Below are 27,569 nucleotides of genomic sequence, written 5' to 3'. Positions count from 1 at the left end.
GAAAAAAAGGCAAAGATGGTGGTTGGATGCACCAAACACAGCGCAGGTAAGTCACAGGAAGCAGGAAGAGGGCCGGGAGAACATGAAGATAAAGGCAGGGCCAAAATTATTGAGAACTCTGAAGGCATGGAGCAGTGGGAACCAATGCCAAGATGAAAATACAGGGGCATGTACAGAGTAGTGGGAAAAACTGAACTGATACCTCCATAGAATGTAAGGGCCCAAATTTTCAACAGCAGCCTCAAGTTTTTAGTGACCAGCTTCACATTTGTCCTCAGGCTGGAGTAAATCCACCTGAACTTCAATACACTACTTACATCAGCAGAAGATTTGGCCCATAAGGTCTGATCATGGAAGGTGCTGAGAACCCACAGCTCCCACAGCCTTCCAATGAATCTGGATTTGAACTTTCCAAAAGTTTGGGGTTGTTTGGATGGGAGATTTTGGCACTCTACCATTGGGTGAATTAGAGGTTCCTCCTGAGTGGCAGCATATGGTGCACCTTCATTTTTTAAAGGTTTGCATTAATAGGAGAGTACTCGTCAAAGACATTCTTCTTAGTGAACAGTGCAATGGACGTTCTCAACTTCCAAATAATAACAAAGCAAGAATAAGATAATTTTGACCTTGGTTTACACCAAAAGGTGGTGAAAATGCCTTCTAACATACTCAGTCTCCAACATAGATAAATGTCTATCAGGGATGATCTAGACAGTATTTGGTCCTGCCATGAGGGCAGGGGACTGGACTCGATGACCTTCCAGTCCTAGAATCTATGAATCTATGCAAGATACTTCAAAAATGAAGACTATGCTTTAACTACCCACTAAGAGGTTTCTATGGTAGCACAATTGCATGAGTAGTGACAGGGAAACAAACAAATGGAATCCAGTTGCTAGATCTCTTTCAACGAGCACATTTTGTTCCGCCCCACATCTCCTCAGCAGGTATAAATTGTCACAGCTCCATGGAGCTAGGCTGGCCCAAACCTAGATGGTACAGGCCATTTATTCATATTTTACACCAACTAAACCAGCTCAAATATTCAAAACCTGGACACGGGGCAGCCACACATTTATCTGCCTGTTAGCCCCATCCATGTACCCCCACAGTAGTACAGTGTGTGTCTTTGTCCCCCTCTAATGGTTGGTCCACATAAAAGGAGAAGAGCCTACTTCAGCTATCTGCTAATAGAATTACTCCTTTAGTTTAATCAATAGAGACTGAAGCTTTCAGCATTAATGGTCTCCAGTTCATACTCTGCCAATGACACAAGTGAGGTTACATACGTATCTTCCCACTCACACTTCATTGCTGCTTTTAAAAATGGCATTAATGTGGAGCTCCTGCCTAGAGGCTGAGATTTTCCAAAGACCCAAGAGAGTTAAGCGTCCAAATCAGATGGGAGTTTAGTGCCTAACTCCCTTGGACTCCTTTTAAAATCTCAGTCATGTTGAATGACTGCCACTGTTGTTCTACACGGGGAAGGAGGGACATTTCATGGTCACTGGAGAATCACAGCATGAGCCACTTCAGTTTGTTTCATGAATGTTCTAACTAATAATGGCTGTAAAAGGAGCAACATCCTTTTTTCTCCCCTGCATAGGGCTTGCAAATACATCACGCCTTCAATTCTGTCTCCTACCGAGGGGAGATTCATTGTTACAGGAGAGGCACAGTTCCCAGCAACTATGACTTGTTTTGTTTTGTCTTGTTTTATTCTCTTCTTTTTTAAATGAGATCAAAAATAGGCTATGTCATTAAAACACACTCTTAAATATAACCGTCATGCTTCTTCAAGTGTCCTGCAATCATGACTGTGGGCCAAAGTATGAATTGAAGAATTATAGAGTGTTGAGAAAGCTCTCAGCAGCACAGAGAATTCTTTTGGGCAAAAGTGGGCGTGAACTCAGATCTCCTGGCTCACACGTTATGGTGACAGCTCTGCACAAACCACCCGAATAAGATATTCCACCCCAAAATAGAACAAACTACCTGCCTATGCATTTTGATAGCAGTTAAGTAGTTTTAGGGGCCACACCTCCCCTCGTGCACAGGCATAAATCTGACTTGAAGCTTGTGACAAGAATTTGATGACTCTCTAAGTGTATAGTGTCACTGCAATTTTTTGTGGGCAACCTCATTCTAACCATTAAATGCCAGAATTTAACTCTAAATCAACGTCATCACTAGAGAGGTGCGAATCTATAGGGCTGCTTCATCATCATTAGAAAGGTGCAACTCTCAAGGGGTTTTGCTTTAAAGCAGTTCAAATAAACATTTTCTATAGTTTTAACCCACGTGGGCTCTCAGATCCAGAGCTTAGCTTTAAGTTTTGGTTTCAAACAGACCCAAAAATCTCAAAGTGAGACTCACCAAGTTTTCCATTGATACCACGTGAAACCCACTAGTTCCATATGATTTGGATACAACACCATGAACTGGCCCTAGGTTTGCTCCAATCTGGCCCCAGATTAGCACAAAAGCGTTGTAAAATCTTTAGGGTATGTCTACACAGCAATGTAAGCCCAGGGTTCAAACTCAGGCTCAAGCCTAATCCCCCCTTCTATCTACACACAAATCGCACTAACCCAGGGCTTGAATCCAAGATCCCACAATCCCATGGGGGTGGAGGGGCCAAGCCAGAGTCAAGCTGGGACCCAGGGTTCAAGTCTATTGTTTTGCAATGTAGACACAGACCCACTGGACTCATACTCTGCAAGTCTTCCAGAAGTATTCCACAATCCCACAGGCTGACTTTCTTTGTCCTCTGGACAGTCAAGTTTGGTGGACAGTCAAGTTTTCCCACATTGCACCACAAACAAAGGGCTAGAGTGGCCACATTTTGGGAAGGCGCTAGGAAGTCTGGAATATGGGTGGTTGGACTCAGGTCCTCATAATGCAGTGTAGATGCTGGAGCCCAGGCTGGGACCCAGGGTTCAACAATTCCTAACCTGAGGTTACAAATGAGTGTAGATGCTTAAGCCCTAGGTTAACAAACCCAGGGTCTGCTAAGTCGAGTTCTACTAACTCAGGCTTATATTGCAGTATAGACATTGCCTTAGTGAACTTTTCAAGGGATGTGATCTGAATCTGGAGCTTCTACTGAAACCCCAAACCATGCCAGGTTCATGTAGTCACAGATCTAATAGCTCAGTGGTTTGAGCATTGGCCTACTAAGCCCAGGGTTGTGAGTTCAAGCCTTAAGGGGGCCATTTAGGGATCTGCACATTGGTCCTGCTTTGAGCAGGAGGTTGGACTAGATGACCTCCTGAGGTCCCTTCCAACCCTGATATTCTAGGATATCTATTAGCTAGATATATGCATGGCAGTAATCATTGCATGTCACAATGACAAACTCTGTAAGCTTCTTTTTGTGCACAGTACAGTGTGTATAGACATTCATGCCAGAGTCATACCAAAAATTACATACCCTCTACAAATGAGACTTTGACACACTGACTCAACAGGAGCATAGAAATTAGAAAATGTGTTTTCCCCCCAAGATAGTAGCAGCTGTTTGCCATTAAACATCTTTTTGGTTTGCATGCAAGTAGCTAAGAGCCTCCTTTCTGTTCTACATCCAGCACAGAGGTGGGAATGTAACCCCTAAAGAGGCTGTCATGCCCTTCATCTTGAAGAAGGGTTAATACTATTTTAAGTTAAACTAATCAATTGGCATACGGTGCCCGGGCTCGACTTGCTACTGCATTCTACCTATTTTGAGGATTTCCAAATTCTGATCCTGACTCATCTAATTAAAAAAATAGTATATTAGGAACTGCATCTGCACATGGTTCAGGCAGAAACGTCCTTAAAGAGACACAGCTACTAAACGACAGCGTTCATAGAAAAGTACCCATTGGTGTCAGTGAATACAGACCCCACTCACGTGACGGGGCATTAAACTTTTATGACCTTACCGCAGGTCCAGTGACTGAGGTGAGGAAACAAAGTTCAGTGACTTACTAGAATTCCTGAGTCACACTCTCCCCTTACTCCATCAGTAGTTAATAAAAATATGCTTGCCTGTGTGTCTCCCGGGTCCCACCCCCAAAAATGTTACCTCCTCGCTTTACTGCTATTAGCTATGCAGCCAACTAGCCAATCGTGGTAGCATATACTTATTTTGCATATGTAAATGAATGCACAAATTAGGCGCGCAACGACACAAGCAGTTTTGAAAACCAGCCCCTTCAGATATAGCATTCCTGAGCCAGAGTATTTTATGGTCTTTATCCTCACCTTGGGGTACAGGACTGGATTAAATTTCAGTCCAGAGGCATCGTCACAGAAAGCCTGCCACAAAGAAAAACAAAATCAGCATGAGACGGGAGGACAGTGTTTATAAAAGCACTTGGCTTCTTTTTACCTCTCAGTGGGGGCGGAATAAATACAATGCCCTGCGAGAACTCGATTCCTCCAGCGTATAGGCAGAATTGCCCTCTCCAGTCTGCACAGCAGATCTCACCCCCAGCATTCCACTCTCCTTATGTATGTGGAATTGCCACTGAGTGAAGATATACTCAAAGTCAAGGCTGCTAACTTAATATAATGAGCCAAATTCGGCTCTAAATTGCATGCATTGTCTTCGCAGCTCCGTCTCTAATTCTAATCCAATCAGTGATGGCATGGTCGTCACAGGATTTTACAGGTGAAGACTATTCATAGGAGTTGACTTCTCACATTAAAGGGTTTGCACAAAACAGACCTAAAGTGAATAAGCCTCTTGCTCCAAACCAGCTTTACAGCTCTCTTCTCATTTCACAAAGGTGCATGCAGGCAGACATTTGTTCAGGGAAATGATCATGGGCCAGTGGCAAAGCAAAATTTGTTATTTGCAGTTGTTTGTATAGATTAAGTCATCCAATCGGGAAACAGAAAAAATACCACATCAGAAAGGCAACCAATCACACAGCTCAAATATTAAACTCATGAAGACTGACTGCTGGCAGCAAGCAGTTTGCAAGCCTGAAATTTGTTCACACAAAGCATACAAACAAGTTGGTAAAAATCACAGTCTGTTCTCAGATAATGTGAGAACAGAATAAAGGGCAAAATTTGCCAAATAAACTGCTTAGCAAAGTTTTTCCCTTGCTGAAGTAGGAGTCAAAATAAAGCTGCATTATCACTTGGCTCCCTGCAGAGAAGGATAAGGATACCATAGTGCAGGCAAACTAGAACAGCATTTTGTTTACGACTGAGAGAGCGAGAACATGTGTATTTGCTGCCCCTTGTTCTGTCAGGCCAACACACAAAATAATAGCAGAAACCTTCATTTTCTTTATGGCTTTGCAGACTATTTACATCCCCCCCTCTCTCCTAATTCCTTCTCTCCTCTCTGGCAGCAGCAGATCATGGCTGTGCTCACATGTAACATATAGTAGTAAGAATAACCAACACCACCATCCACTCCAATACCACTATTCCACCAAAGGTTTCCAAGATCTTTACAATCCTTAACATTACTATGACTCACTGTTCCTGAGATGTACACATTATATTATCCCCATTTTACAGACGTGGAAATTGAGACAAAAAGCAGGTAAGTGACTTGCCCAAAGTCACACAGCAAATAAGCAACAGAAGCAGGAATAGAGCCCTAAAATCTGGATACTATTCTCTACGTTGATTGTCTGAACTCCACCTCCTGCACCCAAGACAAATGTTATAGCAGCACAGTATTTGCATTTGCAAAGCTTTCCATGGTGCACCTAGAGCGTCCACGTCTCGTAAACCAGTTCTCTCCAGGCAATATAGACAGTTTACCTTTGCAATCTGTGGGATACTAGGAAACTTGCTAAGTCCTGCCAGGGGGATTCTTTCATGTAATGTTTTCAGTTTGGACCTGAGAAAGGAAAAGAGAAGAACAGAGAGCATGAAATAAGTTACGATAATAGATATGCCTCCAGAGCTTCCATGCATACTAATTGTGACTGGTAATGTTCAGTGAAACCACAGCAGGAATCTCTTCCAGATGTTTGGAAATGATACCCTGCTGCATTTCCAGGGTATGGCTAGTAACGATTGCCTTAATTTCTTTATTGCCTCTGCAGCTCTGTTGTGTTAAAATATTCATATTTTGGTGGGGGACGAAGATGATAATTCAGACACTGGGTCTCATCAGTTTACAGAACAGATGGTGCTAAATATGATTGATATTATCCAATATCCTTACAGAGATTATTATGTTCAGTTTCACTGGGCTTGGCTATAGATCAAAGTCTAATGTTTATTCCCAGAGCAATCTCAAGATACAGTATTCCAAATCCAGAGAAAGTAAAATAATACCCCAACCCCTTTCATATACCCATGTGTGACGTGTTAAATCTATGAGTAGCAAGTTCATCTACATCCATTAGGGTGAAAAAAACAGATAAAGGATATTTAAATAGTGATTTTTTTGTTTAACTTTGGGAGGAGAAGGGAGGAAGTTTCATACCTGAGTATAATCCGTAAATATTCAGTACCATCTGCCTCTTCACACTTAATAGAAAGGATCAGATTTCCTAGGCTGCTGGCTGTACAATAAAAATTTAAATGATCCTAAAAATAGAAGAGATGTGTTAATGTGGTGTGATAAGGCAGCCTTATCTACTGACAACAACCTGCATAATCCAGGACCTAGAATGCTTCTTACTGGTCCCCGTGTCAAGAGAAAATTGAGGATGACTCATTACTGTCTTAAGAAATTCTCCAACACCTCACTCACAAATGCACCATGTCTCCGTCCTTTGGGAACCTGAGGGGGCTTATTTATTTTTCAGCCTGTAGACTTTATTACTCTGTCTTTCGTTTGTTCACAGGGACAAAGTGGACTACAATATTTTGATTGGCAAAGGTAAATAAGGATTTTTCCCTCAGGATGAGACAACAGCATAGAATTATAGAAATATAGGGTTGGAAGGGACCTCAAGAGGTCTAATCCATCCCCTGAGCTGAGGCAGGACCAAGTATACCTAGGCCATCCCAGACTGGTGTTTGTCTATTCTGTTCTTCAAAACCTCCATGATGGGGATTCCACAACCTCCCTTGAAGCCTATTCCAGTATTTAATTATCCTTATAGTTAGAAGGTTCCTAATGTCTAATCTAAATCTCCCTGGTTGCAGATTAAGTCAATTACTTCTTGTCCTGCCTTCAGCATGCCTGAGAACTCAGACTCTTAGCCAATGAATGGAAGGGTCAGAGGTGAACCAAATAATAATTATCTCACGTTTTAGCTTGTGAATGTCTGAATTTTGAATTTTGTTTACAAAATGAAATTCTGAAAAAATTGTCATGTGGCATGACTCAAACAATTCCATTTGAAATGGTTTGTTAGGATTTTGACCATTTTTTAACATATACAATAAAGTACATTTCTAAACGAAAAGGCATTTCAAAACAAAAAAAATCAAAACTTTCTGTTCCAAAAACATTGAAACAAGACGTTCTGATATTTTCAAAACAGGTTTTCCCAATTCTTTTTTCAAACCAAATTTTGTTGAAATCTATATAATTGAGCAAAAAGTTTTGGTGGAGTGGAAACGGCTTTTTCCCGATGGAAAACGATTTCCGAGTTTAGTGACAGGGGTCTCACGCTTTAGAATGCTGATCCAGGTTGGGTGATTGGGGCCAGGAAAGCCTTGAGACCCTTCCCAGCACTTGCGCGAATAGCACCTTTCTTGAAATGATGGGATTCAAACTCACAACCCGGGTCCTTTGTTGGGGAGGGGGGGAAGGCACACAATTCCAAGTTAACCCACTCCTCTGGGTTTCCCACGGTCCATCCTGTCTTCTCTCTGCCTGACTCTGCTGGATAAACTTTTCAGAAGAGGGGCTATCTTCATTTATATATCTCATACAGCAATGAGTGCACTGTCAGCTCTTAACAGGGAAATCAGCCCAATGGCAAAATGACAGAGATAGCTGAACAAAGGTGCAAGGGGAGGGAGTCCGGCAATGAAACTGCCAGAGTTCTGCAGCCATGTTGTCAGGGGAAGTGCCCTTTCATGTCCTCACCCAAATGGCTACATCTAGATAAACACTAGTTACTAGAGATGGCTGAAAAACAAAATGAGATTCCCCCCCAAAATTGTGCAAGGGGGTTCATTGTAATTTAAAATGTTGATGAAAATAAATCAACATTTTTCGACTGGCCAACTAATTATCCTCCTTGAAGAAAATTTTTTGGTTATACACGTAACACTGATGCCTCCAGGCAGGTCAGCAGCATCAAGGATCGCATCTAGGATCTCTGGATCTTAATGTGTGAGCCTCTATTGCAGGGGTCGGCAACCTTTCAGACGTGGGGTGCCGAGTCTTCATTTATTCACTCTCATTTAAGGTTTCGCGTGCCAGTCATACATTTTAACGTTTTTAGAAGGTCTCTTTCTATAAATCTATAATATATAACTAAACTATTGTTGTATGTAAAGTAAATAAGGGTTTTAAAATGTTGAAGAAGCTTCATTTAAAATTAAATTAAAATGCAGAGCCCCCCGGACCGGTTGCCAGGACCCGGGCAGTGTGAGTGCCACTGAAAATCAGCTCGCATGCCGCCTTTGGCACGCGTGCCATAGGTTGCCTACCCCTGCTCTATTGCGTGAGCTAAAAGGCCTTCCTCTCTTAGCTAACGCTATAGCAGGCTCATTAATCTCTAATTTGCCTAGCCACCATTAGAGGGGGACAGACTGCCACACTAAACAGATAGCTTACAACAGACTGAGAAATGTAGATGCATATTGACCACTGACCTTCCCTAGAAAGTGTTTTCTGTATGCCCTGGCTTCACCTTTGCATTCTAATTTATACCCATACGTGCTAGGGCTAAGGTTTTCCTCTTCCTCTTCAGAGATGCTGCTATCCGACGAGGTGGGCGTGCTGAGATTTTCCGGATCTTCAATCCAGTACCCTCCAAACTGGGGCAGAATGATCAAGGGATAAGGGCTTCCTTTCTCTAAAATCTGTAAAGAATTCCGATGCAGTGCCGTGAGGATACAGTACAGTGCAACGGGGACTGGATTAGCTGGGGCAAAGCACACTGAAGTCAGTGGGAGAGTTTCCCATTGGCTTCAACAGGCTTTGGATCAAGCCTTTAGAGTCTCCCATCACCATTAAGGAGAAACAGAGGAGTCAAGAGTTCAGTATTGCCAACCCCAAACATTTAAAAATCATGAGTCAGGCCCCCAAATCGATGAGACTGGCTTAAAAATCATAATTTTTTTTTTTAAATAATACATTTGGGGTACTTTTTACTGGCCTTCTGAGCCTTCAAGGGTGCCCTTGAGTTACATTGTCAAGATTTTCTGTGCAACTAAAAGGGCTAGAAAACATCATGCTCTTTTTTAACTTTAGAATCTCAGCTTTCATTTCATCAAGTGTCTCCAGGATTTGAGGCTTTAAGAAACACACCAAACATCACGAGATTCATAACAACATCGAGAGCCAATGAGATTTTCATGCTGACCGCGAAAGCTGGGAAACAATCGTTTGTGTTCCAACCACTTGCAGATAAGTTCATTAGCAACTAACCAACACAGGTAGGGCCAAATTCCTGGGGTCTTTATTCACCGCTTGCTCACTCTTAACTCAGGAAGAACAACTCTCATTGACTTTACTGTGAGTTTTCCTGAGTAACAACAGACCAAGGGTGCATTTACCTCTGCAGTAGAAGTTGGACTCATTCTCAGCTGTCATGAGCTCTTAATGCTTATCACACCATCTTAAAAGATGGGAGAGGAGGGTGGTCCAAGGTGTGCTAGCCACTAGGCAGGTAAAAATCAAATAGCCAGCCACATGCTTGTCAAATCAGCATGATCAATACTTCCTAGTCTTGTAGGAATCAACAATCGACAAGCCTGACATTGTACTTCTCTCACTGCCACTGATCAATAGCAGTACTACCATAGGGTCTGGGAGAGTAGCCAGATTGCAAGTGAAATGTTCTAGCGTAAAAGCACCAAGTTAACAGCATTACCTTTGTTTCAGGTTATTTTGGGGGTGGAGGAAAGCATAAAACACTCATCATCAATAGTGGTTCTCCAACCGGAGCAGGATCCCGCCTTTAAAGTCAGTTACACTGTCTTCAGTGGTGCTGCAGGATCAGGCCCTAAATGAATCCCTTTATAACAACTTATGTTTATATAATGCCTTTCACCCAGGCTGATCCCAAAGCACTTTGCTAACACAGCAGGCAAACTATTTCTGAAATGCAGTCCCCATCTGGTGTGGAATGAGGTAAGTAAAAAATTCAGTGACAAACAGCACAGGAACAATGACTTGAGTTTACAGCGTGTCTTTCATCCCAAAGGATCCAAAAGTGTGTTACAGACTGAAAATCAGCATATAGAATCATTTCAGACACCACTGAATTGCAGCCACCTCTGAGTTGCAATGTAGCAGCAGTTAGCAGCGTACAGCAACGGAGTGCAACAGTTCAAGGCAGATGAGGCTCAGGTGTGAACTGCCTTGTGTTTTCATGCAGGGGAGCAAAGGGATGTAAGGCCCCCTTGTTCCCTGGTACAACCAAACTCATATCACGGCTACTCCCCATCTTGTGATGATGGGCAGGGAGTGGGCTCCCCCTTGCTCCCCCCCTCACAATATGTTGGCTAGCACAGCTGAGCCTGTGTGGAAGAGGAAGCAATCCGCACCAGTAATCTGCAGTACTCCCCCAACCCCCAGGAAACGGGGAAATAAGACACTCGATAGACCTCTCCAGAGGAAGAATTCAGTCCCTAGTCTGTTCCTAAGGTAGCCCAGGTACATGTTGCCCCTTACTCAGGTCTGGTGATAACTCCATGATCGGACAAATATCACAGTGACCTGGAACTGCTGGAGGAATTTAGGTACATGAAATACAATTCCCCACAATGCAACTGAGCCAGGACAGGACACCGTGCTTGTTATTTATTCTCCACGTTTATGAAAATGTGTTGTGGCCTCTAGGCTCATGTACAAAAACAATTATAAAACCACAGAGCTCAGCCCTAGAGACAACCACCATTATTCTAGAGAACAAATGGCATTTTAATAAGCAACGTGGCCAGGATCTTGGTTTCACAGCTCATCCATAAGACAGGAAAGAATCCCTACAAATAACTTTCATTAACGTTTTGAAAAAGGCAGCCATCCAAACATGCTTTAAAGCACCTACCTCATCAATGCTGGGGTATGGGATGTAATCTTCCTACAAAAAAGATCAAAGCACCACAGAAATGATTGCTTGTTCTCCATTAGGCATTTATTACATCCTTTACCCATTTCCATTTAATACAAACATTTTTAACCTGCCCTCTTGTACAGAGAGTAAAAGTATGTTTTAATGTTCCCAGTGCTGTGTGCTTTGTAAACACAAATTTATCCTCACAACATCCTGGTGTGATAAGAAATTGACAGATCGGGAAACGAAGCCATGAAGCATTCTTGCCCCTGATCAAACAGAAAGGGCCAGCTGATCCGATTGGTCTGTAAATGGCCAGTGAAGAATTCACCTTGTGGAGGGGAAATCACTAGTGTAAACCCAGGTGGGAGGAGGGATGGTCCAATGGTTAGGACTCAGGAGACCCCAGCTCAATTTCCTGCTCTGCCACAGACCTCCTGTGTGACATTGGGCAAGTCACTTTGGGCTGGTCTACACTGGGGGGGGGGAGGAAATCGATCTAAGATACGCAACTTCAGCTATGAGAATAGCGTAACTGAAGTCAACGTATCTTAGATCGATTTACCTCACATCCTCACGGCGCGGGATCGACGGCTGCGGCTCCCCTGTCGACTCCGCCTCTCGCTCTGGTGGAGTCCCGGAGTCGATGGGGAGCGCGTTCGGGGATTGATTTATCACGTCTAGATGATAAATCAATCCCCGATAGGTCGATTACTACCCGCCGATCCGGCGGGTAGTGAAGACGTACCCTTTGTGTCTCTGTGGTTCAGTTCCCCATACCCAATACGAAAGTACTTCCTGCCTTACAGCAGTTTACCACAGGGACTGAACTACTGAATTGGGTTTAAAACCAGTCCTGCATTAATAGAAAGACAGGGTAGGTGACTTTTCCATTCCTCCTGCGATTCTCTGTTTCAAAATGCTCCAGTGCATAAGGACATAACGGAACCATTTTCCCATTCAGTTACCAACATAAGCTTCTCAACAATTCAATTAAAAGACAAACCATTTTAAACAGCTGACTGCAGAAAGACAAACAGGTCTGAGACCTAAGGCTGGATTAGGGACCTGCATGCACATCTATTTAATCTTTGCAATTCAGTTAGTCCCATGTCTTTAGATAACATTGAAATCCTTTAGTTTTTTTAGTCAGGGCTTGTCTACACTACCAAGTTTTGTTGACAAAACTTATGTCGACACCCAAAAGTCGACAAACCAAAAATCGCCAAAGGGTGTTCACACTTGCTCCCTCTGTCAACATGTCATGTCCACATTGTATATGTGCAGTGTCGTGGGAAGGAAGAGCCGATTGCTCGGCATCTTGGGATTCTCTCCGAGTTCTCCCACAGCCCCCTCAGCGAGCAGCATCATGAGTGGCTCTGTGAGCTCTGCGTGCTGAGGAATGACAAAGCAGCACCGCAGACTGTTCTCCTCCCCCTGCAGCAGCAGTCTGCCAGCCGCTGTGTCCCTAGTGCCAGGCAGAACAGGAGCATTCTAATGATTTGCTCTTTGTTTGTTCCCCAAAGGGAGCAGCACACAGATACTTCCCGGAGTTTTGAAAGGGGAGGGGCGCATACCTGCAGAGCAGCCGAGGTCAAAACACAGAGCTGAGCAATCAGGGCAGGCATTGTGGGATACTGGAGGAAGCCAGTTCTGTGGACAAAACTATCAGCGGTGTCTACACTGGCTCTTTGTCAACAATAAAGGGAGGGGGAAAAGACAAAAGTCTCTCGTAGGGGTGGAAGTTTTTTGTCGCCAAAACTGGGCGTTTCTCCCGACAAAAGTCCCATTGTAGTGTGTACGCTCTTGCTGTTTTGTCGCCAAAAGGCAGTTTTTGGCGACCAAACTTGGTAGTGTAGACAAGGCCTTAGTGTCTTTACTAACATTCCCTGAAATCCTAGTTCTAGAGACAGAAAATCATTTTGAGAGTTCTGCACAATGAGCAACATCCATCCCAAAACCAACCTTATTTTTCTGGCTTCCAGTTCTCTGGTCTTCAGGTTTTGGTGCCTGTTTTAAATGAATAATAGTCATAATAAGTTCAATAATTAATACTTTTACTTTTCAATTCACCGCATTTTTTTTTAAAGAACATTTTAGTTTTGGTTCAAACCAAAACTTTTTCCTCCCCCCAATTTTTTTTTTTTTAGAATTGCCAGCGATCCCTCAAATCCGTTATTTGGACAGCTCTACCAAACACCTACCTTCTAAGGCCATGGATCCATACTACGAGCGAAGGGTGTGGTTCCCCTGCTCCTGTACATATCCTCAAGCTAGCAGGAGTATCAACAGCAGCGTAGCCACGGTAGCACAGGTAGTGACAGCGGAGGCATGGGTAAGCCATGCTGAGTACAAACCCACCTGACACCAGTGGTATGGACACATCTCAGCTGCGCTTCTGCTGCCAATACTTGTGCCACCATGGCTTCACTCTATTTACGTTCTCCCTGACTCGGTGAGAGCTAGCAGGAGTGTGTGTACACAAGCTGGGGAATCACACCCTTAGCTCGTAGTGTAGCCATAGCCCACGAGGTAAATTAGGACAATGTCATGCCACGTGCGGTAAAATGGATCAAGCCACTTTGTTTACTTTGCATTATACAGCCAACCATAGATTGCTGCTGTTACATGCCACTTAAATAAATACCAAGACACTGAGCATTTTCAGGGAAATACTGCAAAACACACTACAAAGTGCTATGGCCCCGATTCATCCAGGCACTTTAAATTTGACATCAGGGAGACTACTCATATGCTTGAAGCCACGTACGTGTTTTAAAGGACCTCGGTTTTACTGAATCAGGGCCATGTTGCCTAACAGTGTCCCAGCACAACATATGCCTTGTGTTGTCTGATTGCTCAAGCTGTGAGGCGACAGGCATATTGATTCTAAATCTTATGCACCTGAAAATCATTGGCGTACAATGTCGGTGTTTGCTGAAACCCTAGAAAGACTAAAAGCTGGGGAGGTGCTTTCAAAGAATTTTTCAACAACGACATGGGTTGATCGCAAAGGGACTAAGATCTACTACTGCTGTTCACCAAGACCCTTCTGGGAAGTTATACATTTTCATCTGATTTTTTATATTCAGATTTAGTCCCAAAGCATCCTTTCTGATCAGCTTAGACTGGGACAATATTATTTTGAATGACACAGTGATGTTGAATATATTTGTGTATTGTAAGATCACCCTGCCATGTTAAAATCACATACTGCTTTGGGAACTTGCTATCCACACAGTATCTGTTTATTGTCATTCTGTACGGTTTTCCCAAGGAGAAATAATGCATGAATGGGGTGCTGTACCACATCTGTCATGCTACTCACCTGCATTTTTTCCAGCATTTCAAAGAACTCTGCAGACTGAAAAACAAATGAAAGATAAATCACTTGCCTGTTTGGAATATAAATGAGGTCAACTTGCACAATTCAGATCTGGATATGGATTTCAAACATCCCCCCAGCTTTCGATCTGGGTTCTGGTTCTGACCCATCTCCGGGTTCAACAGGGCCAAAGAGGAGAAAAGTGATTCACTGAGGGTTTTATAAAGAGCAATTAATTTACATCAGATATTAATGTTAGATCTTTTCTTTTACAAGTGTGACAATAAAAAAAATTAATATCCTCATAAAAATTAAGTAACTGGAGTAGGTGGCTACCATTAGTGAGGGTAACCCATGAAATCTTCATAGCCACATAATAATAGTAATGATAGTTTGTACTCTGTAGTGCCTACAATCGGAGGATCTCAAAGCATTTTGTAGGACCACAGAATGATAGAAATGTCTGGCTGGAAGGGACCCCAAGAAGTCATCAAGTCCAGTGGCCTGTATTGAGGCAGGGCCACGTAAACCAAGTTTGCCAACACCGATAATTAAATCTTACAACAGACCTGGAAGGCAGTATTTTCATCCCCATTTTACAAATAGAAAACTAGGGCAAAGAGAGTTGAAGTGATTTGCCCAAGGTCACCCCTTAAGTCAGTAGCAGAGCCAGGGGTTAAACCTCCAAAGTCCTGACTCCCAACCCTGTGCTTTAGCCAAAATTAAAACAACATTTCCCCTCTCGCAACATTAGCACCAGTGGCTTTATATCCTCTATGGATGGCGGCCACTGGACAGAAATATGGTCAGTTTTTAGAAGCATCATTACGGTGGTTCATACTGTCGCATGAAGTAACCAGAGGGGAATATAATTGCGCGCACGCACATACACACACACACACACACTTACTTAAGCAGATCTGACTTTCCATGGTAATGGATCAGTGGTTCACACACCCCTTGTCAGAGGACAGGCCAAAGAGACACATAACTTAGCAGATAACTATGTCTATGTACAGTGGACACAGAGATGCTGTAGGGCCAAAGGGGAGATTTTTCTTCCTCAGGTTCAGTCTCTCACTCTCACCTTTCTGATGGGATTTTGTGTGAACCTCTTGAATAAAGTAGGTCTCTTCCTCTTCCCTCCCCCCCTCTTCCCCCAGCCCCCCACGCACAGCATAAGCTATTCCCATAACCCACAGAACTAATCAGCTGATTGCTTAGGAGAAAGATTTGATAAAACAGCGGTTATCCAGCCGTGACACATGCTGTGATGATTTCACAGCACCAGCACTTGCCATACTTTTGCATTGCAGTCTGTCTAGAAACACACAACCCGGTATTTTAATCTTCTTCAATGGAAACAGGAACTATGTTTGATTACAACATCATGTACTGGGGCATAAAGACCCCATTCGGCTAGTTAACGCTCACTCCCCGAGCAGAGAATCAACCGCTGGTATGAACCCTCGTGGCTAAAACAGCCATGGAGCCCAGCTATGAGAGACCCAGTCAACATGAATTACTGTATCCCAAGTGACTATCAGAGGACTGAGCACCAGGGAGTCTCGGGGTTGGACTGATCAAAGCCAGAGAAAACCTGGCTGTAAGAATCCTTTGAGATTTTCTTTGGTCCTTTTTCCTTCCAAGCATGTGGCTTGAGACCCAAGCCACATGTCTGTCCTTTACTCAGCCGTAGGCTTTCTCGACCTATCAGACCCACTGCAGTTTCCTCAGAAGAGTGCTCAGACGTGTTAGAGATGAGCACAAGATAGGTAGGCAGGTAGACAGACCAACAGAGAGAAATTCTGAGCACTCCCTGTTTCAATGAAGTGGTACCTTGCGTACTGTTTACCAGATACATGTCAACGACACCAGCCGAATCAATTTGAGCTTAGATATATTCAACTCCAAGATTGATTCCAAGGAGCTTCCCTAAGGCCAAGTTACCATCTTATATGTAAATTATTTATTCCGTTCAATATCACGAAATACATGAGATTAGCAGTAGGTGGCTAAATGCATCTGTGACGGGTTGCCCCCTCACACACACTCTGGGGTGCCACCTGATGTACTGGGGTCCCACTGAGCCCGCCCATTCCACCAGCCTAAGCTCCCTCACCCTGTCCTGCTGTACCAGGCCCTGAAGCCTCCTCTAGCACAGTGGTTCTCACCTAGGGGTCCAGGGCCCACTGGAGGGGTCATAAGCAGGTTTCAGGAGTCCGCCAAAATAAGCCAGAGAGCAAGGCCAGCGTTAGACCCACTGGGGCCTGGGGCTGAAGCCGAAGCCCAGGCCCCACCACCCTGGGCTGAAGCCGAAGCCCGAGCAACTTAGCTTTGTTGAGCCCCCCGCAGCATGGGGCCCCAGGCAATTGCCCTGCTTGCTACCCCGTCATGCTACTCGTGGCTTTTAATCTACTGGTTATGCAGAAAAAGAGTTGTGGTGGCACAGGCGGGCCGTGGAATTTTTATAGCATGTTGGGGGGCCTCAGAAAGAAAAAGGTTGAGAATAAGGTGACCAGATCAGCAGTCCAAAATATCGGGACGGGGGGGGAGGGGGAAAAAAAGGGGGGGCGGAGCCAAAAAAAAAAAAAGGCGTTTAAAAGGGGCCGGGGGCGTTAGCAGGCCCCGGCCCCACGCGCTGATCTCCCCGCGGAGCCTCCCGCCCCGCCACGGGCATATGCGGCACGCGGTGGATCCGGGCGGGGGCAGCGCGGAGCGGGCAGGAGCCGAGTGGGCGGCAGGGGCCGAATCCCCGCTGCTGCCAGGGAGCCCCGCGCCTCTCCCGCCCGCTCGCGGCTGCGGCTCCTTCCCGGCAGGACGCGCCTCCTGCCGCCCCGGCCACATGCGGCGCGCGTCCCCCGCGCCTACTCTCCCTCCCGCCGGGAAGGAGCAGCTGGACGCGTGCCGCATGTGGCCGGGGCAGGCCGGGGGGCGCATCCCGCCGGGAAGGAGCCGCAGCCGGGAAGGAGCGGGAGGGAGAGGCACAGGGCTCCCTGGCAGCAGCAGGGATTCGGCCCACGCCGCCCAACCGGCCCCTGCCCGCTCCACGCTGCCCCCGCCCGGACCCACCGCGCTGCCCCGCGGGCTGCAGGGCTGGAGCAGCCTCCAGGCTGCGCTCCCGGCCCCGGGTGCAGTAGCCCGGGCAGGAGCCCTCTGTCGCAGCGGGGGGCTCAAAGCTGAGCCCCCCGTCTCCCTCCCTTGCCAGCCCCCCTTTGCCCGCCGGGTGCCCGGGTGCCGGAGCTGACTCACCAGCTCCAGGATCCAGGCACCGCTGCCACCCCCTCCCTCCCAGGCTTGCGCCGCCATGCTGCAAGCCTGGGAGGGAGGAGGAATGCTACGTGGTTGGGGAAGAGGCGGGGCCAGGGCGGGGATTTGGGGAGGGAGCCAATGGGGGAAGGGGGGTGGAGCCGGGGCGGGGGGGCGGAGCCGGGGCGGAGCGCAACATTTCTTTTTTGTCCAGTGTCTCGACCAAACATCGGTCGGGATGCGGGACAAAGCAGCAAAAATCGGGACAGTCCCGATAAAATCGGGACGTCTGGTCACCCTAGTTGAGAACCCCTCCTCTAGCGCACACACAGGTATGGACACACCCAGCTGCAGAAAGACACGGACACTGACATCAGCTCTGCATGGGAAGAATCAGCTAGGGGACTGCCCAGCACTCAAGTGCACACCCCTTCTGGGGTGCAAACCCAAAATTGTATTGTCTTGTGTTGCACAGAGAACTGTACAGTGTGGAGGGAGATATGCACAGCTTGTTCCCCTACCCACCCACCCACCCCCGTTATGAATGGCACAAACTGGTTTAGAGAAAACCTAAACAAGTTTATTAACTACAAAGGATAGATTTTAAGTGATTATAAGGGATAGCAAACAGAACAAAGTAGATTACTGAGCAAATAAAGCAAACATGCAAACTAAGCTTAATACACTAAAGAAACTGGCTGCAAGTAATAATTTCTCACCCTAAATGTTGTTTTAAGCAGGTTGCAGTGTTTCTTGAAGACAAACTGCTCTTGCTTGCAGCTTAGAACTCCAGATATTCCTTTCACAGGCCAGACACCTTCTAGCCTGGGTCCAGTCCTTTCTTCCCCAGATCAGCCTGAGGTATTTTCAGCAGTCATCTTGGGCAGGGATTCAGTGAGGAACCGACCCTGATTAACTCACTTCCCTGCCTTATATAGGATTTACATATGGCTGGAATCCTTTGTTTCCCAGTTTGATCCCCACCCCCTTGTGGAAAAATACTAGCAGTCCAAGATGGAGTCCAATACCACGTGACGTGATCACATGACCCTGTAGTGTCAAAGTAGCCATAAATCCTCAGGAAGACTTCACAGGGAGATTAGCATCTTCAAAGTCTTATTGTTCTCGCTAATGGTGCATTGACTAACTAGCCAGACTGATTGACCTATGTCTGGTGGGCGTTCCCCAGGTGCAAACACTTTTGTAATTGATACATAGTCCATATTCCTAACTTTAGACACAAAAATGATACATGCATACAAATTGGATAATCATATTCAGTAAATCATCACCTTTCCAATGATATCTCACAAGATCCATCTTGCATAAAATACATCTTAGATATGCCATATTCATATCATAACAATCTCCCTATGAAGAATATGGGGTGTAATGTCACAGCATCAAATATACCCCACCCTGCCTACTCTGTATTTCCTTGTTTATTGTGATAAGGCTACTTCCCTTTAACTTCCTCCTGCAATTCGTTTAACCCTATTACAGTCACTCTTCAAATAAAAACACTGAAAGTACTGTACTTGGCTCCCACAGAAAATGCCAGAACAAGAGTCAAAATAAGGCTGCAGGTTGAGAACTTACCCACCCTTATGGCAAAGTGAATATAGTGAACATGACCAATCCATTAGCAGGTTAATAACAATCAGCTGGAATAGCAGCCACTTTAGCATGACTCAGAGTTTGCTTTTCATTTGTGCAATATAATATTTCAAATGATAATCACTCCTTGTTCAACTAAACTATAAAGTAATTTTGTTGTCTCAGTTACCTGCCCCAATTTATGTTCAGTTTTACTATGGCTTTTAAGCTATTTTTTCTTATAACACTACCAGTATTGCCAACCTAGTGTTCAAAAATCATGACATTAGCTTCAAAAATCATGAGATTGTAAAAAGAATGTTTGGGGTTCTTTTTATTTGCCTTCTGGGTTTTGCGCATTTAGGGTTCACATTTTCAAGTGTTTCTCCGCAACCAAGGGAAACAGAAACTGACTTAAAAACAAAAACACACAGCTGAGATTCTCACATGATCACATAGGGGCTTTAAGAAAAAACATGAAACTTTACAGGAATTGGCACACTATACGCCGAAGAAAAGGACAACATGCCAGCACTCCACTGGTGTTTGCAAAGTGGCCATTTGTGCTCAGAAATCAGGCAGAAAAGTGTATGAAATTTGCACATAACACTTTCAAACTGGGCTCACAAGACCCTACCTTGTAGGAGGTAATCTTTAAACAACGATAAATAAAAGGAAACAAAGCCAATTAAGATCCATAATAATCACCAAGATTGATATGCAGACTTAGAAACTACAAATGAAGACAGTTTCAAACAGAACACCTACAAACCATTACCTTGCAAGATACAAGTCCAGGATTCTGCATTTCGCTGGCTACAGCTGAGGACAACCCTAACACCTTGAGCAATGCAAGGACTGGTGTGAACACAGCTCCCTGCAGTGGTTTAGCTGGCATGGTTTTACGGATAACGGCCTACTTGGCAAATGATCTAAGGAGACAAATGAGTTAGGGACTTTGATTAAAAGTCCCACAAGGCCCCTCACAAAAAGGGCTCAACATCAAGTGCTTCACAGCCCTGATCCTACAATTGAAAGTGTGCAGGCAAGCTGCTCTGCTTTCCCAGAGGCCCATTTACTTCATTGGGGCTGCGTGTGCGCATAGCCGTCTGCCCAGGCACTGAAGTCACCATTTGTTAAAGTTACCCACTTTTCAGTCTGACTTTATGGTCCAGATAATCACTCCAGCTGTTGCAGGAGAAAAATAGATGCAAACCTCCCTCCCCTCACACACCCCCGGCGCTCCGATCTGAGCAGAAAGTATGTCTGTATATGTTTGGAAAGTGCCTAGCACACAGCGTGTGCTGCTGGAGTACAGAGACACAAATAATGACAGTGATTCAGTTCACCTTTAAACTCAAGGGGCAAAACCAAAACAGTTTCTTGGTTTTACCCACTTTTTCCCGCCCACTATCTTATAACTTAAAAGAAGCTCCTTTTTAATATATATTATTATATGTATTACCCCATTCATAGAATAGTGTTAGTGGCTCCAAAGGTACATCACGATGCTGGGAAAACGGGACAGAGAGGAGCTGAAACCGCTACTCCAGCATTTCAGTCAGCTCTACCTGCTGGCTGGTGGAAGCCTCCCAGGTGGATGTATTTCACCTCTAAAACTCACCTCTGCATTTCATATGCACCCCCCCCAGGGTTACTTTGGCTTTATGGGCATGTCTGCACTGCACACTAAGCCTGGGCTCTGACTCAGGTTTGAGCCCAAACCCCCTCCCCCTCCGTCCACACACGAATCAGTTTGACTTGTGTCAGCAAGTGCTCAGGACCTGGGTCCTAGGACCCTGCTTGGGTGGGGAAGGTCAGTCAGAGCCCGAGTCCTTCTCTAAGGTGCCACAAGTACTCCTGTTCTTTTTGCGGATACAGACTAACACGGCTGCTACTCGGAAACCTGTCATGGTCCAAGCCCTGTCATTTTGCAGGGTGGATGCAGCTCAAGCCACAGACCTAAGTCAGAAGGTCTGCTATGTGCAGCACAGATGCCTTAGCACGGCTTTGAGACCCGACTCCAGCAGTTGTAAGCCCAGGTTTACTTTGCAGTGTGAACACTCAAGCATGGGCTTGGAAAGACCGAGTCCACAAGCGCTGGTCCATGGTTTACAATGCAGTGTAGACATATCCTAAGCAGCCCGAGTGAATTTGCCCCACATGGGACAAGGACCACATGCTCAATGCACCCTTCATATTTCCAAGTGCCTCCCCATTTGCGTATCAGATGTCACTTTTGCTGGTGATGACTGCACACAGGGATAATCGTCTGATCTGCAAGAGCACTGGTTGAGAAATTTGCCCCGAAAGTCTAAAATATAAAGGCCCCTTTAGCCACAGCCCACAGGCGAATACAGACATCGACTATTAGAGACATTAGTGGCAAGATTCCAGCAAGCCAGCCAAGCTAAACTAGATTAATGCATCACTTTGTGAATTTTCAGTCATTTGTCATTTCAGATCTTTTGATCAAACAATCCCAGGGTAATTCAATTGAATGCTGAGTTACCCCTAACCCACCCCCACTCCCTATAGGGACCTATCCATCCCTTGTCTAAAAATAGAGACAGGCTACTCATCTGCCCAAAAACATGTTTGTAAAATATTGGGACACTCCCATTAAACAAACATGTGGCTTTTCCAGAATCAAGCAGAGGAGGAAGCGTGTTACTAAAGCAGCTTCTCTCCTCCCCCACAGTCTTCTTCATTCCTTTGTTTGCTCACAATAGACAGTGGCCAGAAAACAGCTTGAGCTCAGGTGGCCGGTTACAAGAGGTGTGGGCTAATGGCTATAGAGCTGAGAGAAGGCAGGGGCAGTGAGAAGATACTACAGATCAAAGGAGGATAATGTGGAAGATGGGATTAACAGCCATGATTCTGCTCGCTGCTCATTAATGGCTCGAAGAGGTCCCCTAAGACTGGGGAGCACCATGTTGGAGAGAATGGCACTTATGGCAGCTTTTCAGCAGACTTTGCAGTAAATATCCAGATTTCCAATAATAAAACAAAAGGGTTTTTGTTTAAAAGAGAAAAAAAGAGAGAAGAAAAGAAAACAGACAAATGTTGTATGATCCTTTGGAGAAAACATATTTGCCAGAGGACAATTTTCACTATAATAGTAGCCTAGGGGTTGCTCTAATTTACTCCAGGCTGTGAAGATATCAAGAAGCTATTAGCATAGCCAAGGAATGGACCAACTTCGGGGCAAACCCAGCCTTGCCTCTTTTTACAGTGCTGCACTGTCAGAGTGGCAAAAGAGTCCCCAGAAGCCAGCTTATCAAAGAGTCCAACGTCCACAATTGGTGAATGTTGGGTGCTGAGCACTTCTGAAAATCTGGCTCCTATGGTGGGTATTTTTGAGAGTCTGGTCCCACATCACCTCTGTGTCAATGGAGGTGGCATGACCCAACCTGAGCCAGTTAGAACAGGTTTAGGGCCAGAATACAGTGGCAGCGTACTACAAAGCAGCCAATGCAATGTTGCAAGATCTGGCCCACTCTTTAAAATGGTGCTCTAGCACAGAGTATAATTTTTTTTTTTTTTAAAGAATTTATCTAAAAAAAATTCAAGAGGACAGTATGCCTGTAGCTCTTCGATATCTCTGCATCCTTAAGCCTGATCATATTATAGCACAAATAAAATCTTCCCATCTTTGATGTTATAGTTAAAACAAATGTACTTTTGTGATTCTTATCAGCATGTAACACTGTCCGTTGTAGTTTTAACTTTAGCAGCACAGGAAGTCTATACTTCCCCACTTCTTGTGCAACTGATGTTCCAAAACTGAAGCTACCGTATGTCCTTCTTAAAACCTACTGAAAGCAAAATGCCACAGTGGAAACTAATCTCCATTATTAGCACAGCCAAGCCAAACTGGTCTAGTAACTTGTACTAGTAATGGGTTTATAAATACAAAATGCACAAAATGAAAATCTTTTAGTCCATAGCTCGCTCTCTTTCACCTGTAGATCAAAACTCTCCCCCAGTTAAACACTGTTCAAGCTAAACTCCAATACCATAGAAAAGGTAAAGAATGCAGAGAGTTAATTTTTACATTTTATTAGGAAAACACGGTTATTCTTCTCTCAGCATTAGACAATCTGCAGACTGTTTATAACCATATCACTATTTAACTCCCATATTACACACGCAGGTAAGGGTTTAGTCAACGTGTACCATGGATTCTGAACAATTTAATGAAGAAGAAAAATGTAATTAGCAAATGCCCAGTTTGAAACTCTCTTTGTAAATGACATCCAGAAAGGGTGCTACCCGCTGGGAAACAGCAGCTAATGATCCCACATGGTATGCACTGGGGCATGTAGGCAGTGCATCCGTCTTAGTACCCATCTCCCCCTTTTCAGTGCAACACTCACCAAAAAGTTCCTTAAGAAATCCATCATCTTCTCAACATTCCTCTCCTTGCAACAGCCAGGGCAAACTCTACACATTGAAAGCTGTTGCTGCTGCTGAACTTCCTTATTGTGATCAAATAAGGAGCTCCTGAAGTTGGATGCCAGCCTGTTCATCCATGCAGAACTCTCTCAAATCCGTCCCCTCCCTTTGTTAATGTTTCTCCAAGCAAGAGACATGACCGGACTGTTGTTTTATGCGTTAAAGGGTGGGTCAACTCAGAAGGCAATGTGCCCGAAACAGGTTGTGCAGGAAGCATGCTACAGGATTTAAAAAGAAAGAATTCTTTGCCTCAAACTCACATCTTGGAATGGATTCAAAGTCCTTCTATGATGTGACGCTCACGCCGACTTACAGGGCAACCTGTAAACTGCAGATAGATTTGACATTTAAAGAGCGGAGTAGCATTTTAGTAGAGCGACACATGGAACTGACCGGGGGAGGGGAAAATCACAGGATTACTAGGAGGGGGAAATAACCAGGGGGCGTGCGGAGCTGGTTGGCCACATTCTGATCTCACTGGCATACTTCAGTGGTGGTAACTCTGCATTTACATCAGTGTAACTGAGAGCAGGATATGGCCTTGGTGTGTCTGGAGTTCATGCATGGCAGCTAACATACAGCAGTAACAATAAAAACCGTTCCCATTTACTTAGCAACTTCCATATGAACATATTTTCCATCTCCTAGTTGGGAGTAGCAGGGCAATGTTGTTAGACACATTTCACAGGTGGGTAAAGTAAGGCACAGCAAAGCAATATAACTCCGCCAGTCTATCTATCTGCCTCAAGGGCCACCATGACACCCATCACCATAGTATTTAAGTGCTTCCTATTTAAATTAAATCTGAATAGCAAAGACCATCATGGAGTTTTCTCCTCATCTGTAACCATGGTGATGATGGACATCATCATCAGTCTCATACTGCAAGTAAAGTGGTATAGGCAGGAATGAAGCCCAGGGTCCCCTTGTCCCCAATTCCCTGCACTAAACTTTGGACAATACCACTTCATGTGCTGTAGTGGGAGAACGCGGGCATCATTTCAATGGATCACAGGACAGACTCTATGCCAGGTCTCTGAGACAGTAGTGCCAATGCTGGAAAGGTTTAGTTAGCTGGGGAGAAAAGAGCATCATCCTTAATACTGAGCAAACACAAACTGTCCACCCTTGTAATTCCTGGGGAAAGAAACTGAAGTGAAGGTGGGGATCAAAGCTAGAAGGCATGGAGAGAATCTGACAGATATAATTGCTCTGAATGAGTTAACTACTACATCTGTTTCTTTGCTGGCAGCGCACAGTGTATGCTGCATGGCAAATGAGTGGGGAAACAGATTGTGCTAGAAAAAGTTTTAAACCTTTGCAGTCTTCAGCTGTTTCTCACAACTGGAAGGAAAGTGAATGTGTGCACCGCACCGAACAATCTTCAGGAAATCCTATGGTACTTCCACATCCATCTGTCTATAGTGTTCCTATTACCTGGTGTGACCGAGTGCCTGAATGGGGCCACACTGGGAATGCCATACTCAGGACAGACTGCAAGAAATAGGGCAGACAATCCCCCAAACTGGTGTTTATTCTATAATTAGATTCACCAAGCCAATAACAAAACAGCTTCTGTGATACTACGCTGATTAACCAGAAGCCAAACAGTTCCCAATAGGCAATCCAACCCTTGGCTCCCATCTAGACAGCCAAGCCTAATATAGTGAGGGTTACTGAAAACCTGATTCCTCAAGAGGTGAGGTTCACCAGTCCCAAAGGAGTCTCAATAGTACCCAATAATCACGCTGATGCCAATCCTGTAGTAATTAAAAACTAAAGATTTCATAATAAAAGGAAAAAGAAAGAAGAGCGTTACAAATGGTTACATGATCAATATACATACAAGTGATGTCCAGTGTTCATGCGTCTGACGAAGTGGGTATTCACCCACCAAAGCTTATGCTCCAATACATCTGTTAGTCTTAAAGGTGCCACAGGACTCTGTTGCTTTTTACAGATCCAGACTAACACGGCTACCCCTCTGATACTTGACACCAGTGTTCATAGTTCAGGATCATAGCAGTGATAGAAAGAACGCTGGCTTGCAGGGTTCCCTCTAATTTTTCCAACCCATGTGTGGAATGGGTTTTGTTCTGTGCACCAAGATGGAGGTGATGTGTGACACATCACCCTCATCTTCGTGCACAGAATAAAATTCATGTGGTGGGGGATGGACAGAGGGCTGGGTTGGAGTGTGGTGGAGGTTGGACCAAGGGATTCGGAGTGTGGGAGGGGGCTCAGGGCTGGGGCAGAGGGTTGGGGTGCAGGGGTGTGAGGGCTCCAGATGGGGGTGCAGGCTCTGGGGTGGGGCTTGGGCTGCGGGAGGGTGCTCTGGGCTATGGCGCGGAGAGAGGACTCCACGTGGCTCTCTCTCCCTGTAGCAGCACCTGGGCTGCGGGGGGGGGAGGGGGAGAGTCGCCTCTCCCCGCCGTGGCAGCTCCGGGGCTGGGGCCACAGGATAGGCACCTCACCCCCGGCCACTGCAGGTCCGGGCCGGGGCTGGGTTCAGGGAGGGGCACCCGGCTGCAATAGGTCTGGGCCGGGGCTGGGTTCAGGGAGGGGCACCCCGTGACAGGCCGGGGCCTGGCCACCCAGGTTTGGGCCGGGCCTCCCCGGCCACAGCTGGGTTCGGGCCAGGCCGCTGTGGCTGGATCTAGGCCAGATTGTTTGGGCCGGACCACCACGGCCACGGCTGGGTCCGGGCCAGGCGCCTGGGTTCAGGTCCGGGCCCGGCCGCTGGAGTTCGGGTCCGGGCCAGGCCATGCTGCCCCGGCCGCAGCTGGGTCCGGGCCCCGCCATGCCACCCCAGCTGCAGTAGGGGCACCCCAACTGCAGCAGGTCCAGGCCGCGGCATAGTTGGAGCCGGGGGGCTGCCCCGGCCATGACAGGTTGGGGGCTGGGGGAGTGGCACCCCTCCCCCGGCTCGTCCCCGGGCGTGTTCCCTGAGCACCTGCGCAGTGCTAAATAGAGTGCTGTGCGGGCGCGCAGCTTACAGGGAACTTAGCTGGCTTGTAAAAGTCTCTCTGGAATCACCCCAACAGGTCAGAATCCAAAGGCAGCTTGGATGTAAAAAATCTGTTAGAGTCTTTCCATGCATTTTCCAGGTTCTTCCAAATAGTTATTTGGAAGATCTCCATCCTACGGCTTACACTTTCCCTGTTCAAAGTTTAAGCACTCTAGAGATGCCAGGATCAGGCCTGAGGTTTCTCTTCCATAGCTCGTCTGGCAAGCTGACAAGCCTCCTCACAGAAACTGTTGCAGCAGTGCCTTCCCCCAAGGAAGAACAGGCAATGCAGGTCGCCCATGGACCATTCCTTTGAAGCAGATTTTCTATTTCCTATGCCTACACAGGTAAACTAATTACACTCATTCACATAAGGCAATTAGTTGGTCCTCCATTAGAACATAGATAGTTACGCTGAAGACAACGTAGATAATATTATTAGTTTTCTGCTGTATCTTACATCTTTGATTTTAAGATTAACTGGACACAGTCACATATATAATTAAGGCAATTAAGACATGAAAGGGAATTAACATCTACAAGCTAATCTGGTTACATTGTTAAACTTCTAACAAGATATAGGTAAACACAGACAAATACACATAGCATCTACCCTTGATTTCTATGACTACAAATGAATGTGTTGATGATTGCTAGTCTAGTATATCTCTTTGAAATTCACATACAAGTAGATTGTCTTAATTACAGTTATAATGCCTCCTGTTAAGTTGTTACGGGTCATACACAGGTTGGCTGGTCTGCCAGCATCACACCTAGGCATCTAAGCATT

General features: G+C 45.4%; 1 protein-coding gene across 1 annotated transcript in view; it reads right to left on the bottom strand.

The window, feature by feature from the left end:
• RAP1GAP2 (RAP1 GTPase activating protein 2) overlaps positions 1 to 27,569 on the bottom strand; it is a 241,779-nt gene that overhangs the window by 29,936 nt on the left and 184,274 nt on the right. The window contains exons 5-11 of the mRNA XM_065418511.1: positions 14,473 to 14,508; positions 13,110 to 13,154; positions 11,139 to 11,171; positions 8,737 to 8,946; positions 6,443 to 6,546; positions 5,770 to 5,848; positions 4,246 to 4,299 (exon numbers count right to left, since the gene is read on the bottom strand). Coding sequence (XP_065274583.1) covers positions 4,246 to 4,299; positions 5,770 to 5,848; positions 6,443 to 6,546; positions 8,737 to 8,946; positions 11,139 to 11,171; positions 13,110 to 13,154; positions 14,473 to 14,508 — 561 coding nt within the window. The remainder of the gene's footprint in view (positions 1 to 4,245; positions 4,300 to 5,769; positions 5,849 to 6,442; positions 6,547 to 8,736; positions 8,947 to 11,138; positions 11,172 to 13,109; positions 13,155 to 14,472; positions 14,509 to 27,569) is intronic.

Source organism: Emys orbicularis, chromosome 17 (assembly GCF_028017835.1).
Source record: "Emys orbicularis isolate rEmyOrb1 chromosome 17, rEmyOrb1.hap1, whole genome shotgun sequence".
NCBI classification, from domain to species: Eukaryota; Metazoa; Chordata; order Testudines; family Emydidae; genus Emys; species Emys orbicularis.
This window is presented reverse-complemented; position numbering and strand designations above follow the sequence as displayed.